Source organism: Branchiostoma belcheri, unplaced genomic scaffold, assembly GCF_001625305.1.
Source record: "Branchiostoma belcheri isolate BF01 breed outbred unplaced genomic scaffold, Haploidv18h27 scaffold3, whole genome shotgun sequence".
Lineage (NCBI taxonomy): Eukaryota > Metazoa > Chordata > Leptocardii > Amphioxiformes > Branchiostomatidae > Branchiostoma > Branchiostoma belcheri.
This window is the reverse complement of record NW_017803909.1, coordinates 7,150,083-7,168,574: the sequence shown is the minus strand read 5'-3', so window position 1 is coordinate 7,168,574 and position 18,492 is coordinate 7,150,083. Positions and strand designations below refer to the sequence as shown.

The following is an 18,492-nucleotide window of genomic DNA, read 5'->3' as shown; positions in this document are numbered from 1 at the left end:
AAATCCTTACAGGGAGGAAAGAACTTCACTGATCACTGCTAGTGATTTCCAAATACTACTGTATTTTGAGTATTAGTGAATGAAAAAAGACTTTTTTTAAATAATTACTACTATTCCTTTGGACACTGAAAAAAATTTCGTCATTTTTTTTCCAGAGATAATGTTCTAACATTCGAAAGTATGGATATTTGGGGACTTCCCAACCAAAATCTTTCCTCCTTTTGATTTAAAATTTGCATAATTATTTTCAGGACATTCCTCCCCTGGGACCCGGATGTGTGGCCATTGGCGCGCACGCTGACCAATCAGCGCCATGGCAATGACGTCACCTAAGGTTTGGTTAGCGAAAGCCTTGCGTCATTCAGGTGAGTAAAGGTCTTCCCAAATTTGGTTTTATAACGAGTAGGCGTATTTAGATAGATAAAGACGTTTACTTCGAGACACTACTGTTCTTTTTTGTTGTTTGCCGTCTTGCCGAAACTCAATTCCCATTTTTACTTTCAAGGCGATATTGAACCGTTGCTTCCGTGAGGGCCCAAAAAATTTGCACAGATCATTTCGTTTGAATGTTCTAATAATGTCGTTCGCACCGCGGTTTTGAACAACAACAAGGTACCCGTGAAAGAAGAAGCAAAACAGGAAGTTTGCGGTGAAAGGTTGGGACTCGATAGCATGACATAATGCAGTCAAATATGTGTTGTGTACCCGCTAATAAACAACTATGTCACGAGCGGCTACCTTTATCAGAAATACACGCGTTTGCAGGTCGTTGTCCTTGAAGAAGAAAAGTCCAGATTTGGTTCTTTCTTTCTTTTTTTCATAGTTTCATTTCTTTTGGGCATAATCTTGTTTTTTCTATCTGGAAATCTGACAATGCTTTTTTTCCTTCTTATTTTATAGTCCTCTAATACAGAACAGTAAAAGAGTTTCCGTTCTAGTTTCTAAAAAGCCGCAGAGATTAAAAAAAAAAACGTTTCCACCACAAAATAATTTTTACGCAAGGAACGATTAAAGTACGCCCATTGAAGTAGCAGAAGTTACTAATCTTACCCGTAAAATGTTTTGTAGTGTATCGTAAACATTACTTTTGACAGCACACGGTTCGTATAATTGAGTTACGATGTACGAGCATATGGCAGTACTCAAACAAATAAAGCTACGGGCCCAGGAGAAATCATATAAACACACTGACATCAAGCATATGTGCATATTTACAAGACAATAGTTCACTCTATTCCAAGGCTATGATTACCAAGAAATTCATTTGAAGTAATCATATTAAACTATTGCAAGACACAGTCTGGAAACGAATTGTCACTTTATAGGAACTTTATTGACACAACATATTGTGCAGCGACTTTCGTAAGGTCTAAAACTGCATGTAGATGTACAGATAAATACATGGGTAGAAAGAAATTAACCTACGTACAAAACAGGTGTCCCTAAATCCTCCTTGATATTGTAATCCTTTTTGTTCCTCTTTTACTAGGAATCGAAGTTACACATACTAGTACATGTACTTAGATGCGTACGCACATTCTATATGTGTCAGTTACCACGTATACACAATACTACATGTACTAGTATTGTCTAAAGCTCGCCCACGCGTGCCTAGAAACGTGTGGGTGAGTGTGTTTTTTTTCCACACAAAAAACTCCGGTGAACTACCCGACATAAAACTGTGGTTTCCTTTATGTAATTACTCCATTGTTCTCCGTGTTCGCGAAAAACACCGGAGCATGTTTACGTTGTTTCTAGTTTCTATTGAATCAGTCATAGTAAGCAGGAACATCATTCGGCTGCAGAAATAGAATCCCTTTGTCTACAAACAGAAGTTCTTTCTTGTAGGTGTGGTAACAGGATAGCACCTATGAAAACTGTACAATAACAAGGTATTGTTCTGTGCGTTGGTTGGTGAAAAGGGTTTCCTTTTTACTCATCACTAGATTCTTTACAAAACAGCAGTTTAGATGAAGCGGACTGATTGACGTTACGTACATGTTGAGTGTATGTATTAACGCAGTTTGCCATTCCCAGCTTCAAAGGCATCCAATGCGATTTCAGGGCAGCAAAACTGGAAATATTTTGAAGGTAATCTCTGTGATATTGACGTATACTGCTTCACATTGGCACATTTGAGTCAGTATTTCATACTTTGGGCTTTTAAAATTCCAGAAACAAGCCCCAAGATGAGTCCTGTATTTTCTCGAATCTGGATGGTACCCTAAAAATCATCCCAGGGCTCTTCCAGTAACCATTTCCCGTCAGAATGTTGGGAACTTTTGCTCCATGAGGGTCAATATACTAGTACATTGCAAGAGTGTGGTTTCAACTTAGTATGTAGAAAAATGACTAGAATATAGGCTATGAAAAATCGGGATTCCAATCCCTAAAAACTGCACTGGAAAAAGTCTTAACCCCTTCTCTGCTAAACCAGCGTAAACCGATATTTGAGTTGGGCCAAGAGACTACCTCGGCGGCAAAAGGGTTAATGAGGATCAGAACGATAAAACTTTTGCTTTTTGCAGCCCTTCATCGGCTTATGATTATTTTGGCCCCATCCCAATTTTTACCTGGGACAACAGGTGATTTCTAATCTTCTAGCAGGTGTTGAAGATTGTAGCACTTTTCATCTCTCTTGTAAAACATTTTTTGCTGTTTATTATTTCTGCAAAGATTGTGCTGCACCTCCCATATTTCACAGTGGTATATCCTAATTAAACACAACAAAAATTGTATGGAATCAATGGTTCTTTTTACTATCAGCCCATCCCAACTCAACCCACTCAGACATGTTGTACTCCAAATGGTTTCCTCCTGTTGAATAGATCCAGACACTTACCTCATACCCCCCCCCTTTAGTAACGTGTACATGATGTTTGCCTTCCCACCACAATTTGTGTGATTGAATCAAGGCCATAATTCCATCAGCTAATGGCCCACTAATTGGGAAAGTCCTGGATCTCTCCATGCCCAAATTTAGGCAGAGGCACGGCCCATTTGTCCTGAACAGCTTTCCAGAGCAGTTACCGAGTTGAAAACGATAACAAAAGAAAAACTATTGCGAGGAAATAATATTATACATGATCCAATATCGTACCGGGAACTTTATTTCCCCAGACACACAAAATCTGCGGCATATTGTTCTGTGTGTGAATAGAGCTGCAACAATTACATGGATGTTATTGCTCATACTGAGTTTATTGGCTATACATGTAACACAAATCTCTTGTTTCATGTTGGATACATTGAAATAAAATTGCAAGCCAGCCACTTTAAGATCAAATGATGATGTCCTGTATGTAAAGACATTACATGGCTCTGAAGTTGGTGGTCAGCATTTCAAATGTTTACCAAACAGTCTGCAAATTTTGCAAAGACTATTTGCAACTACAGTCAAACCTGTACAAGTGAACACCTTTACACAAGGGCCACCTGGCCAATGCTGTCACTGTTTGGTGATTCCTTTGGCCCCATTCCCACTAGGATGAAATGGTCCGGATCAAACCAGACCGATTCGCTTTGATCCGGCTTTGATCCTGCTTTGATCTGGATTGAACTCAAACTCAAAGCCGGATCAATTTAGCAAATCAATTCGACTTGATCCGGACAATTTTAACCTAGTGGGGAAAAAAGCGCCCTTGACAATTTTTCCAATTGACACAAGCATCAAGACTCCTGTCTACAGTGACCACCTGTCCACATAGACCAGATTTTATTGGCCCCCTGAGTGGTCTTCTTGGTTAGCATAGTATAGCTACATGTACAGTACCATAAACATGTGTCATCCATCAGAAAATGTTACTGTTTATATAAAGTTCAATGCTGTATACCCTCTGTATACTAGTACCGGTATATCACAGCTATGAAGGCAAATGAAAAACCAATACAATATAATGGACAATATAGGTAAACAGTAATGTACAGAATCTATTGCCTCTGACTTGAAATCATCATTATTACAGACGTACTTTAGTACTAATCCCTTGTCTGTGTGTATTTTGGCAATGACCTGCTATAATCCCTAGTAATCCTGGATTAAGTACTAATGGCAACTGGCCATCTCCCTTCAAAAGGCTGTTTTGATATCAAAAGCTTCACAAAGACTACATGAACAAAAGTAGTCCATTCAAGCCTTGATGAGTCATTCCCACCTTTAAAAAAGTCCTTTCATACAATACCGCCCACATCAATTAGTTGTACTTTAAGACCCCGTTCAGACCAGATTTTTAAAAACCGGTTGAAATCGCCAAATTATTAGCGGGGGAAAACCCGGCTAAAATCTCCTGAGGTGTTTTTGAAAATCAAATTTAAACCCCTACAAAACCGGTTGATTTGTGTTCACACTAGGTTAAATAAAAACCGTTTTTTGAAAAAACGGTTGCAACCGCTAAATTTAAGTCTGGTCTGAACGGGGTCTAATTGGCTGACATCACAAAAAGGTCCACCGTTCAATTTTCTGTCAGTCTGGTTGTTCTATAGAATTAATGAATACTACAATCTAAGGCCACACCAATTTAATTTCTTGGTTAACGGATTCGCCCGCTTCATTTTTTTCTGATTTGCAAATAAAAAAAAATTTTGCTCTGAACAGTTGAAAACAGTCCTTTTCATCCTAGCTGTTACAGTTATTCCATCTTTCAATGCAATGGTATCATTAAAAGTTCAAATTCATTGTTTAAATTTTGAACCAGCCTGGTGTGTTGACTTCATGGCTCCTATCGTACCATTTTAGGCCATAATAGGATGCCTAGGCCTATTTTTATTTTTATTTTTTTTTTCGCCCGCCTGCTCCATTATTTTTCTAGAAAAATCCGTTAACCAAGAAATTAAATTGGTGTGGCCTAAAGCAGTTTGACAAGTATTTCATACAATGTTATTCTTGAACAATGTGATTTGATGTCAAGTCCAACCCATTGACCGAAACAAAAATAATGTGTGATATTTACATATTCCAGGTCCATACCTCACAAGCAAAACCTAGTCTAGACAGCTTCACTTACTGATATTACATTAGCATTTCATTTGGCCAAGCTAGTACTATATTACTGTGCCTTTATACACATCATTGTGCTTGTAAGTTTTGCCATATTCCCTTACTATGAAAAACATCAAATTTTTGAACTTTATGGAATGTAAAAATAAGTTTAGTTCTTTTGAATATGCTACCATGCCAGGGTTCATTTTTCTAAACATAAAGTTAGTATTGTAAGAGAAGTTTGGTTTAAAAACAAAATGTTTCTTGGCAAGAAAAAAACATTAAAACATGTGACCTTTTTAGGTAAATTGCCAGCTTGTTTTCTTCAGTTTCCTGTGACTTTCTTGGGCTATATAAATCCTGTTGACTGAAGGAAAAGTGCTGTAGTATCATGTTGCAATGTAGCCATGTTTTGCTTTGTGCATTTGCAGTAGATGCTACTCAAGCCACAATCTTTCACAGAGGTCTCCAATTAAGATACATGTAATATCACACTACCATAGCACTACTCCATCTATTGCATCTAAGCATACTGTTTGCTATCAATAAGTGTTAATCGTTATCATACAGAATTGAGGTTTAAAGTTATGCTGACGGTTAACATTCATACCAGATCAGTATTCCCAGTACATGTTGTGTACTGTGGGTTTCAAATTTCACAAATTCCAAACTCTGAAGCAGTCTTGCTTCTTATGTGTTGTATACAAAGATTTTACAAAATACATACAAAAGGATAAAAGTACATTTGAAACTTGAATACAGGAATTCAAACTGCCTGACCAGATAGTAATGGTAAGTCATTCTTTTGGACTTTTGAAAAAAAATGTTTATCATATAAAGAGAAACATGTTTGATTTGAAACATGTAAAAGAGTTGATACTACATTATAAAATCTTAGTAATTCTAAGCCATATAAAATGCTTAGAGTTTCTAAGATTTTTCAAGTTCCCAATATTTTTCCAACTCCTATAAAGTAACCAGTGTGGGTAGAGGATGGTTTCCTGCAGGTGTTATCTTGGAGTGTTCTGATTGGCCATCCTCCAGTGTGGATAGAGGATGGTTTCCCGCAGGTGTAATTTTGGTGTGTTCCGATTGGCTATCCTCCATAGTGGGTAGAGGATGGTTTCCTGCAGGTTTTATCTTGGCGTGTTCTGATTGGCCATCCTCCAGTGTAGGCAGAGGATGGTTTCCTGCAGGTGTTATCTTGGCGTGTTCTGATTGGCCATCCTCCAGTGTGGGCAGAGGGTGGTTTCCTGCAGGTGTTATCTTGGCGTGTTCCTATTGGCCATCCTCATGTTGCGCTCCACCTCAAACTGACGCAGGTCTGTTCTCTGTAGGAAGGCCTGTCTCTCCAGGTAACTGGAAATGTACAACAAAAATCCTGTCAGAAAAGATATAAACTCTTTTTACAACACAAAAGAACTTCATGCTTTGGTCACTTAATTCTAAATATGATTTTAAATGTCATTATTTTACATTTATGTATACACAGTATCCAACATTCCATGCATCCTCCAATATGTAACTGTGGAAATGTACAACAAAAATCCTGTCAGAAAATACATAAAACCCTTTTTACAACACAGAATAACTTCATACTTTGGTCACTTAATTCTAAATTTTAAATATCATTATTTTACATTTACATACTCTACATTTTACAAATTCACAGTATCCAACATTCCCTCCACTCTGCATTGAAGAAATTGAAGAACAAAAAAAAGAAGATTATTGCAAATCCTGAATCATTCATGTTGATTCTATTTTTGCAATTCCTGACACTGCAAATATGTCTTTCTAATTTATGATTAGGTAACATCTGTGTCCATAATATCCTCATAGTCCATAATATCGCCACCTTGAGAAAAAGTGACTGCTTAAAGATACGTTTACTGCAAAATACCCTAGGTATGTACATTTGAGGTGTGTAGGGTGCATACCAAAAGTATGTTGCAGTAAAAATATCTTAAAGCACACTGTTTCTCAAGGTGGCAATATTATGGACCATGGTGATATTATGGACACAGAGGTTAACACAGAAATCTAAAACACAGCAAAAAATTCCTTTGCCCTCGTATTGCAAAAATCTGCTGCAAAATTACATTACAGTTCCCAAACCCTGCTCCGACTTTCACCAGTTTGCATACATGAGCAGTTTTCAGTCATTCCGTATGCAAACATATCAATTTGTGGACACCAGGGAATCCTTAGGCAACAATAATTTAATTTGTTGGTTCTCAGATACGCCTCATTCTTTTTCTGATTTGCAAAAAAAAAAAAACTCTGGTTCTGAATCAACTAAAAAATGATAAATACTTTGCTGCCAAGAGTTGAGGAAAGTCCTTTTCTTCCTAGTTGTTACAGTTTTTCCATCTCCATCTGTCAATGCATTGGTTTGATTAAAAGTTCAAAATTCATTGTTTAAATATTAACCCAGTCTTTTGTGTTGACTTCATGGCTCCTATCATAATATTTGGGGCTATAATAGATGCCTTGACCTGTTTTTAGTTTTTTTTTTTTTTTCGCCCTATCATTTCATATTTTTTCTGAAAAAATCCAAGAACCAACAAATTAAATTGGTGTGGCCCTATCACTGCACACTGCAGTGCACAGAGGTCTTGGCCAAACCGCCCCCCTCCCCACCTCTCTGATAACCAAACCTCTCTCTAATGGATTAAAATGTTAATGGAGTGACCCAGCTACAGCTCATTAACCAGAGAATGGCACCAGGTAGTCAGGAAAAGTCACGCTTAATAACATAACATACAGACTTTTGATTATAAGGGAGTTCCGAGAGCGATAACTCACAGATTGTTAAATGAAGGGTGGACAGTTCAGCGTGACTTTAAAAGTGTCGGGTGCCCCCCAAAACTCAAGTAAGTTTATTGTAGTGTGATGGAAATTAAAGGGGAGGGGGGCATAAACATTATTGACATTTAATGTATGCAGATTAGAATAGCTGGGAAGAACAACTGTTACAACAAATTCCACATATTTGGACAGTTATGGAACATGCCATTGGGTTCCACAAATTATTATCAGAATTTTCAATGATGGCAACTTCACATGCCATGCAAATTTTTTTAATGTCTTGCTTTTTTGTGTGTTTGCGAGTAGGATCATATTTGTTCAAAATGCAAAATAGACCCAAGTATCAAATTCTAGCCCATCACTACAAAGACACTGAATCTGTCTGGGCTTTAGGAATAGCTCCTTTGGTTCTTAATCTTACTGCTTATTATAAGCTTCCATTTTCAAACAACAAAAATGCCAAAGAAATCCTAGAAATACCAGTATAGCTTGAAGGTATTAAAGTATGAAAACAGCATGGCGGCAAGGAAAAATTTATCAGCTTTGAATACAGTATTGTTATGTGAACTTCACAGAAATATACAGCATCGAGCAAAAAGGGCACTATCTACACACCCAAGTACATGTATGTATACATTTAAGAATCAGCAATGCTTTGAAATGTTTTGCATGTCTGCATATATTATGATCTCTTGTATGTTACTACCCAGAATAGAGGTTCCCATAGTAAAGTATCAGGGCTCGAAATTCATTTTTGGAATAGCTATAGCTAGGTGCACTGGTGCACCTAAAATATTGGGCGCACAAAAAATCTTTTTGGGTGCACCATATGAAAAAGAATAACTAATTATGTTTCATTTCTAAAGAAAAGTACTACAACAAGGATTTCATTACTAGTATTTTTCTGACACTTAGATCTTAAGAGTATGCTGTATACTACTATACGTAAACCTAGGAAAATATTTGGGTGCACCCACAGAAAAATATTGGGTGCACAACTCGAAATCTGGGTGCACTAAGGTGCACATGCACCCAGTATTTCGAGCCCTGAGTATGAAAACAGTGCAGTGTTAAAGATATCTATCAGGTCCACAACTGTTGCACAGTTGAGTATGTCTGGAAAACAGGAAGCATATGTCTAAATTTCACGCATGACTAGGTAGTTATTCAATAGGAATAACTGGTCTCTTTAAGGACTTAGATCTCCATCTAATCAGGCTCTCACCTGCCTGAGGGTATAACATAAGCTGGTATAACCCCTGCCATATGCCACACAATGTTCCAACATCTGTCTAGCTAAACAATCACGGCACATGCCATTTGTTCTAACACACCAAAGCTGGAGAAAAAAAAAAAAGGCTGGTTGTGTAATAATAAGGCCTATGAAGAAAAATGTTGTGTTTCCTGTTTCCCGACCGACCCTAGAAAAACCTGCCAACCCTAGAAAAACATGCCGACCCTAGACTTTTTTTTTGTGGATCCCTGCAAGGGACAGTAATCTTTCGAGCTGATCAACCTTTTCTAGCTCCATGATCTGACACCTGAGTGATAAAAAGTTGTACAATTGGTTTTCGAACATTGACATTGAAAATAAAAGTGTCTTCATGGAATTTTTACTTTGGTAAACTGTATTGTATAATAAGTTGGTCCCCTACATAGATATCACTGAAGTCTAGAAAAAGAAAGAAAAAAAAAGATAATCCCTACCTACAGGAAACACAACATTTTTTCCTAGGCCTAGCTAAAAGTAAAAGCCTGCTCAATGGTAATAACACACAAGCAAACACACATAAAACAATACCTCACAACACGGAGGTAACAAGGCTGAGATATTTTGATCCCAAGTTTTCCCATGGCTGAATGTTGGAATGTTAATACACACAGGAATGTGAGGGGTTAGGGTAAATATTGAAAGAAGATCAGCTGTGATATTTCCATAATCATACTTCATTACCTGCTCCTTTTTTGTATGATACCATGTGTTGGATATGATGGTTTTCTTCAAGCAGTTTCAAAATTTGTCATGTAAAAGGTCAACTAAGGTCAGAGCACTTCCAACTATGCAACTGACCAGATCAGAGCACTACAAACTGATTTGGGCATTATGCACTGAAAAGGTACATAAGTATATAAGGTATATAAGTGAGAACTTCATGTTACTTGTGTCATTTAGCCTCTGTACACTTGAAGAAGCCACACAGGCGAAACCGGTCGTATGACAGGCTGAATAAAAGTTCTAAACAGGAACTATGCGTCTCCAGATGTCTTACTGAGGGACGACTGCGTGTGCGAGATGTCGGTTAGCTTGAGTAATAAATCCTACAATATACTGCAGTTTCAAAATTTGTTTCTTCTTATTATGTTTTCTTTTTCAAATGACCATGATCACAAACAACAGTTTTTCTTCAAAATGCCCAGTCAGATTTGAAGATATGATTAGGATGATTCATGTCTTGTCTGACATGGCCTTTAGAAAATCTGTCTGCTGGATCTGAGCTGGGATTATTAGTAGGATTACAGTGAGTTAATCAGGCAGATGGTGTACTTTAGGCCATGTTAATTTGATTATATGGATGACATCCGGGCGCGCATGAATTTTCGGCCATTTCCCAAAAAAAAAGTTTTCAACAATACTGTACATTGTACAAAACAGTTACAAAATGAGCAAATATATACCGTAAGTTGCAATAAAAATATTTGAAAATGATACCAATGTCGTAGAATGCCAAAATCAAATGAAAAAGATGAAAATGTAAAGAAATGAATTTGAAGAGTACCATGTAGATTTTTTGCCATACCATACTCCCTTGTTCAACTTCCATGACCACGTAGATTTAATACTTTTTTTTTTGCAAAACTTTTTTTTATTAGCACACGCGCATCAGTTCTGGGGTTCCCAGAGGATGTCATCCATATAATCAAATCAATTTGGTTGTTGCAAGTTCTTCTGCTAGATTGTAGTGATCAGGCCGCACACTGGACTTTTACAGGAGCTTGATGGTTTATTGTGCTTCCTCCAGGACTCTAACTCCAGAGGGAATCAGGACGACTCGGACCATTACCAACTCGGCCCATCGCAAATCTGGTCAACTCGGCCACCGCCCTGGTCAACTCGGCCCACCACAATGGTCAACTCGGCCCACCAACAAATCAACCATGTTGACTATGAGTTTTTTGAAGTCTCAAGCCGCCGGTACTTGGACAATCAACATGATTTTATAGAGACCAAGTCTTTTTGTTAGACAACTTCGAACTGTAGACTTTCAGGTTTTTAAGTCAAAACCGCCTGCGCTTGGGCAATCAACATGGTTTTAGCCGAGACTTTTTTTTAGCGATTTTCTGTTAGACAACAAAACTATTAAATTGTTTGGCTATAAAACGGGATCAAAAAAAGTCTAGTCATCCAGTGTACCGGAGAGCGACGACTTTGCCCATCAATTTTACCTTCACACGATACTAGACGGATTCATTTGTTCACACAATTTTAGTACATTTTTACTTTGTTTCATGGCGATAATTATGTGACTGTTGTACCAATTACTTTAGTAGAAATAGTATGTAATTGTAAGCATTCGATGAACGTGACGTTTGTTGACTAAGGAGTAGTGCTAGTTCTATTCGTTATACCTGTGGAAAAAGAAAGGAATTACATAAGTTGAATGAACTTCTTATTGACCTCCATCATTTGTTCGAAAATTGACATCGTGTGTGCGTGTGTTTCTGCCTAAATTACTGTCTCCGGTATTGGGCCGAGTTGACCAGAGAGATGGGCCGAGTTGACCAGGTAGATGGGCCGAGTTGTCTGGGCCGAGATGGTAATGGTCCGAGTCGTCCGACATTCCTCCAGAGTGAGGTTCCTGGGTTGGACTATTCTACTTCTAAGATAGGGGGGTTGTGTACCAGGACTGGTCTACTTCTAAAATAGGGGGTTTCTTCAGCTTTCTTGTATAGTAGTGCACATATGGTTCACAGTGGGTTCACAACATTGGTCTTATGTATGTTTTGTATGCAGGACATGTGTGGTACTATGTACATGTAACACTACAGCAATGTCTGGACTTTTCCAATGGCAAGACAAAACAAGCAGGGAACGCTAAAAACAATCAAAAGTGTGCAGTAGTCTAAATATCATAACAGTTGCAAATTGTCTGAAATTTCATGTAATCCTAATACAGATGTGGATTCAGTACTCGTGTGTGTATATATGTGACAATGTGAAAGTCTCTGAACTCTTGTTCTGAAAATTAACATTCAGTATGCTAAGTTAGCTGCTTGGCACCAAGCTCAAAATACATTGTACTTTTGTCTGCATACCTGCACTAGTGCAGGTGACATTAGAAACTAGAACAAGCTGGTAGGGGGACAAAACTTACACCACTTATTCCAGACAGGAAAAGCTATCTGTCATCGAAAATTCAAGACCATAGCATGTTCAGGACAAAAGATACAAAAGCCAGAAGTTCTACTGCAGTACCAAGGTCAGGTACCAGGAGGCCCATATTTGACCTTGACCTTTGTATTCCTAAGACCTACCAACGTACCAAATATCATCACAATCCATAAAGGCGTTCTGAAGTTATGCTGACTACAAATGTGCGGAAACACAAACACACAGACAGACAGACACACACACACACACACAGACAGACACACCAAAAACAATACCTCCATTTTTCATGGAGTTAATAAACTGCACCAGAAAAATTTTAACCAGAACCAAGTTATAAAAGTGCTGAGTGTTCCTTACCCTTCCTTCCCCCTGTTGTGGATGGCCAGGTCTTCTTCTATCTGTTCTTCCTTCTTGTAGGTGTCCCAGTCTAGCTTAGATTTCACCTGTTAGAAGGAAAGTCGGATTCTATTTAGTGTGCAGTCTTCAATCTATAGTAGCCTAGCACATCGGCAGAATGTACAGCGTCTATGCAAAACCCTGATTTTTGCAAAACTCCAATGTTTGGTCAACGTTGCATCAGAATTTTGCCTGTTGCATATGTTGGGTATCTTTTCCAACATAATAATTGGAAACTACAGACAGGATGTTAACCTTATATGAGAATTTCTGCCCAAGTGCTACGCACAATACATTACATATTTTGCACAGGTGCAGTACGTTCTGCCCATAACACACTAGGTACAAAGTTATCCAGTGTGCACAACGAAGAACTTTGGGCCTAGTGTGCTATGGGTCTGGCATCCAGGCTAAAATACCGTGGCAGCAAATCTTCTTATAAATAACATTTTTTATATTACGTAATAATTAATGACGGTAGGTAGAAGCCATTAGTGCTGAGCACATAAAAAGCAAGTCAGAACAAATGACCCAATCAACCTTGAACCTTGACCTAATTTTGATGGTGTACATGTACATGTGTTTTGGTATGGGGGAGGGCAACTTGTAAAGGTGCGTATGCACCTTAGAAGTTAAAATAAACAAATAAACAAATAAACCTACCAAGGTGCTCATTTTGGGCTTCTTGCTGATCTTACTGAGCACGCTCCCCAACCCTCCGCCTACTGGTCTCTTCACCCTGTATGGACGACAAGTGTTTTTCCATGATGAATAACAAATCTGGACATATTCAGGTCACCTGATGGTGCTGAATGGCAGCCGCACAGACCCTTGCAACAGTTCCACAAAAGTGTGTGGAGCAAACACGTTATATGTATCATGTGTATTATGTGATTGTAAACCCTGCATCAATTCAGCGCTATGAAAAGGCTGCGATTGCATGGGTAATGTTCATCATCACAATCCATAAAGGCGTTATGAAGTTATGCTGACTACAAATGTGCCCAGAGACACACACACAGCTACAGACACACACCAAAAACAATACCTCCATTTTTCATGGAGGTAACAAAGTACCCTGTGACTGTGGTACCCCCCAACCGGGGTACCGCTGTACTGCTGGACTGCTGTGGTACAGGACCACTGTTGGTACTGCTGCTGTCTGTGGTCTTCTCATCAGGGGGAGTGCTCGTGGCCTCTACAGAGTCTGCATCCACCTCTTCTGACACTCTGCAGGCAGCACAAGCAAAGGTGATGAGTGGATACACAAGCACAATTCAACAGAGCCCCCTAGGGAACAACATCAGTACTGCAACATGAAGATGCAATGGAAGAGCTAGGATATTTCTGCAAGTTTGCCAAAGTTTGTTATTGTTCTTCCATGACATTTTATGAGTCTGTCAATGATAAAAAACAGCAAAACACATCTATAGTAAACAATGTTTGTAAATTACTCTAAACTAGAAAGGTAACAGTTGCAAACAAATGCATAATGTTTACCTTCGCACATGGTCTGTTCTTTTAATTCTTACTCAAATACATTCCTATATATGGTCAGACAGGAGTCATCTAAATCCCTTCTACTATAAGATTGCAACATTATGTAACCCAACACCACTTACCATGGTGACAGACATCAACAAATCAAGTCATTGGCCAGGTCAGAGGTTAGTGTTTGGAGAAGAAGAAGAGGAAGAGGAAACTGAGCAAAAACAATATGTTTTCCTTGGATTACATAAAAAGTATAGATCATGGACTTTGTGATGTGGTAAAGAGATTACAGATCATGTAAAGTTGTGTCTTACTTGACTTCTTCTCCGGCAAAGTCATACACCTTTGTTACTGTGACTTTGGACTTGGGCTTGGCTTGGGTCTGGGATGTAGAGGCAGCCACACTGCTGGTCTTCTACAGTGGGAAAGATTACGATACATTGTGCTATTGATCACTCTACCAGTCATCACAGTACCCCACACTTACTACAATGGTACTACTGCTCCCCCTAGCACTCATAATTACTACTGCACCCTTATCCTCCCACAGTCCAAAATGTATATAAAGTTAAAGCATAATCAAACAAGAGATAGTAGCATGAGAATTCTTTCCAATCTTTCAGTAAGAAAATACTTCAATGTTACAGTTTAACTACAGTGTTCCAAATACCTGGTAGCGCAGTTGCGCCACACAACATGATTTTCTTGGGCGCTAGTTGCTCCCTGATTCACACAGCAACCTGAAAGGGGGCCTGCATGCCCTTTTTCGTAAGGCGTAATCAGGCCTTTTTAGTCTTCGTAATCCGTAGGCAGCCTCCCCAAAAATCAACGTAATTTGTAATAGAACATTAACCGCAAAGCGTAAAGTCGTAATCAGCTCTGAAACTTTAGCGTAATTTGTGATAGGCGACGAAAATTTTGCGTAATTTATTACCACTACCCCCCATGCAGGCACACATACTGAAATATGTATGCTGAACTTAAATGTACAAGCATTCTCTGTGCAGGCGGCACCAGTCGGCGCTCACGTGAGCCGAGTCTGGGCCAGATCTTGATTGACAGTGGGTGCCAGGCGGCAGCCCTTTGATCTGGGACCGACAGCAGGATCCAATTACTGGTCAGCCAATCACCATTCGAGAATTCCTGAAAAATCCAGGTGATTGGTTGACAACAAACCTACCTGTGTTAGGCTGCCCAGCCCTCCTGCTGAAGATGTCTTAGGCCGTGCAGGGGGTCCCCCCACATCCTTCAGGAAACTGGCCCACAAGTCATCAGCCTTCTTCTTCTCTACTTGTTCCTCAACCTTAGGCTCTTCTGGTTCTTCTTTTCTCTCCTCTTCTTGTTCTTCTTCTTCTTCAGTACTCAGTTTATCTTCCTCATCTTCCTCATCTTCTTCTGTAAACTGCATTCCACGTTTACTTTGTCTGGAAAAGATTTTATTCACAATGTGGCGTCAGGTGGTGTAGTGGTTAGAGCAATCGACTATGAACCGGGGAGACCCGGGTTCCATTCCGAGTCTTACCCGGTACATGTCTGAACATGCGCCCGACGTTGTGCCCTTGGGAAAGGCACTTTACATGACTTTCCTCACTCCACCCAGGTGTGAATGGGTACCTAACTTCGGTTGGGGAAAGTCGTATTGAGGTCACCTTGTGGCGCCGAATGGCAGCCGCACAGACCCTTGCGACAGTTCCACAAAAAATAATTGTGGAACAAATATGTGTATCATGTGTATTATTTGATTGTTGTAATTGTTGTGATTTGTATTGATTATTATGTGATACCCTGCATCAATTCAGCCATATAAAGGCTTCGACTGCACGGGTACTGTTGGACAATTAAAAAAAAATTTATTATTACAATGTACATCGGGTGTCGAGGTGGTCCTGCGGCTAGGGTTGTTGACTCAGAATTCAAAGGTTCTGGGTTTGAACCACTTATACTTTTATAGGCATTACTGTTGTGTTCTTGGGAAAGGCATTTGTACTTACTGTTCCAAACTGGTGTGTTATGCATTAAGGTGGTTTACCAATTATACGAAACAAGCAAACATTGTTATTTTACAGAGATACGGATTGTGAACAAATTCTTTTTCTTTACTTGATGTTAAGGCATAGGAAAAAAATGTTGTGTTTCCTGTTTTCCAACCGACCCTAGAAAACACCCTAGCCTTTTTTTGGGGGTGGACCCCTGCAAGGGACAATTTTTTTGAGCTGATTGACCTTTTTTTCTAGCTCCATGATCTGACAACTGAGTGATAAAACGTTGTACAATCGGTTTTCCAACATTAACATTGAAAATATAAGTTTCCTTATACAAGTTTTACCTTGTTAAACAGCATTGTATGGTAGGATCACTAGAGATCGCCAAAGTATAATAAAGATTAAAGAAAAAAAAGATAATCCCTACCTACCGACCCTAATTTTTTCAGGACTGAAATAGGAAACACGATGCCTAAGTTCAAGAATGGAACTTTCATGTACACCATTCATTAGTATGTGTCATTTATTCATTACAGCATACTAACCTGACAGGAAGACTAGATTTGTTTTTCTTCTGCCCTTTTTTTGCAGCCTTCTTCCCTTTGGGTTTGAAATCTCCGTCTTCTTCCTCACCTTCTGGTTCTGAGTCTTCACTCATCTCACCACCTGTGATAAAAAAAAGGAACAAAATTAGCTCGGAAATCTAACAGTTCCATTTAGAAGTCTATTTTTCTGCCAACATAAATCACTGGAATTTGGATTGGCTCCAGATCAATTTCTTCCCCTGACTGAGTGTCCATATCGTCATTTTGCCATTTAATTACAATTTGCTGCTAATTATGAACAATTCATGGTTATTTTGTCATCCTGACAAACAATGTAGGCTCTATAAGGGTGCCAGGTAGCTGGGAAATTAAAAAAAAGTAGGAATTAACCAAAATGCTACTGAGCCAGTGCATTCTCTGTAGCTAGCGAACCCTCTATCTAGCTATCTAACTCAGCTAACTCCTAAAGCATGCCAGTCGGTTTACTTAACCAAAGGTGAGGAAAAAGGCTCCTCATAAACAGTTCTCAATGTCTATTAAAACCATGTTTGATATAAGTATATGTTCAGACATGCTTTGTTTATGTCTTTGTCATACTAATACTATCAACAACTCATCACACTGCATACAAACAGATTAAACCATGAATTGAACCTACATTGTACTCATCTATCAGAAGTAATCACTAACACTAACACATACCTGATGGTACATAGTCCTCATCCTCACTGTCTGAGGAGAACTGGTCTTCAGAGTCACTCATCGTGGTGTCAAGTCACTCTCCTATTATTTTATGATAAAAACATTGCGAACTCATTATTTTGTGTCTTTTGACATGATTTGAAAGTTCTATCCCTTCCTCTTTAATGTGACTTTATAGTTATGAGTGCACTAATGAAGCAAAGATTATGATATGACATCGAATGGTTTACGGTAATACCTATATTTACACAGTTACTAATGTTATACCGGGTAGTATAGAAAACATTACCTGCAGCAACTGTTGCAGGGCTTCTCTTGCTGCTTGCAGTCTTTTACATTAGGGCTAATGTAAAAAAACTGCAAGCAAGAGAAGCCCTGCAACAGTCGCCGCGGCTAAGAAAACATTACAAGGTATAACTTAAGTTCAAAATACAAACTCTGTGCCAGTGCTGTTTTAATTCGTCTATAGTATTAAATGATTTTGGTTACAGCTGGTAGATCGTATTGTGGATCATAACTTTCTAATATCAAGAAGGCTCCTCGTATCAATCCTGTTACATTAATGTACATATTATAAACGTAAACGTTATACAAAAACGAGTCATGCAGCAGTAACACAGTGGATACATATAGAATACAACACGGGGTATTCCGTATCGCCCGAGGTACCAGCCCGACCGCGGGTCGGATCGCCCGACGGCCGAAGGCCGGAGGGAGATCCGATCCGCGGGAGGGCTGGGACCGAGGGTGATGCGGTAGGACATAAAGTGACGTATATCAAAATGTCAAAACTGACTCTATCTCGACAAATCTAAGAGAAGAGTCGTCAGACTGAACACAAAGATCACTGGATCAGAAATCACAAAGATCTAGAAGATCTCACCTGTAAGAATTATCTTATGACGTTTTTGCTTCACCTTTGCAGGTAATGAAACGTGCTCCCTGTATGACCTGAGGCAAAACCATTTGTAGCTGGCGTGCATAATATTGTCAATATCCTGTATATGTGTGTTACAAAATTATTACAAAAATTGCTTTATGTCCTCTTATATATCAGCTACTATTTTTTCGTTCATCCTTTACGTTTTTGTACTTAACTTTACACCAGAAGGTAGCTTTTAGGAGAGTCTATTGCTGTAAAAAAAAGTATTTTTTACAGGCGGTAAAAAGTCTGCGTAAGACAGCTAAACCGAAAGG

The 18,492-nt window shown here is 38.9% G+C and overlaps 1 protein-coding gene across 1 annotated transcript; it reads right to left on the bottom strand.

Moving 5' to 3' along the window:
- Positions 1 to 5,985: 5,985 nt before the first annotated feature.
- LOC109473914 (craniofacial development protein 1-like) lies at positions 5,986 to 18,261 on the bottom strand. Its single transcript, XM_019774067.1, has 10 exons — positions 18,179 to 18,261; positions 17,622 to 17,624; positions 17,296 to 17,376; positions 16,594 to 16,714; positions 15,247 to 15,490; positions 14,381 to 14,481; positions 13,653 to 13,805; positions 13,239 to 13,314; positions 12,537 to 12,622; positions 5,986 to 6,337 (listed from the first exon to the last, which is right to left on the bottom strand). Exons 3-10 carry the CDS (start codon positions 17,354 to 17,356, stop codon positions 6,241 to 6,243), a joined length of 939 nt encoding a protein of 312 aa, XP_019629626.1. The 5' UTR covers positions 17,357 to 17,376; positions 17,622 to 17,624; positions 18,179 to 18,261; the 3' UTR covers positions 5,986 to 6,240.
- Positions 18,262 to 18,492: the final 231 nt, after the last annotated feature.

Bases quoted from the DNA above. Each gene is read 5' to 3' on its own strand.
- LOC109473914 (XM_019774067.1), bottom strand. From the start codon at position 17,356: ATGAGTGACTCTGAAGACCAGTTCTCCTCAGACAGTGAGGATGAGGAC. The intron at 16,715-17,295 runs GTATGTGTTAGT...TTTTTATCACAG, and splicing joins TGAGGACTATGTACCATCAG to GTGGTGAGATGAGTGAAGAC. The intron at 6,338-12,536 runs GTAAGGAACACT...GTACATTTCCAG, and splicing joins CACAACAGGGGGAAGGAAGG to TTACCTGGAGAGACAGGCCT.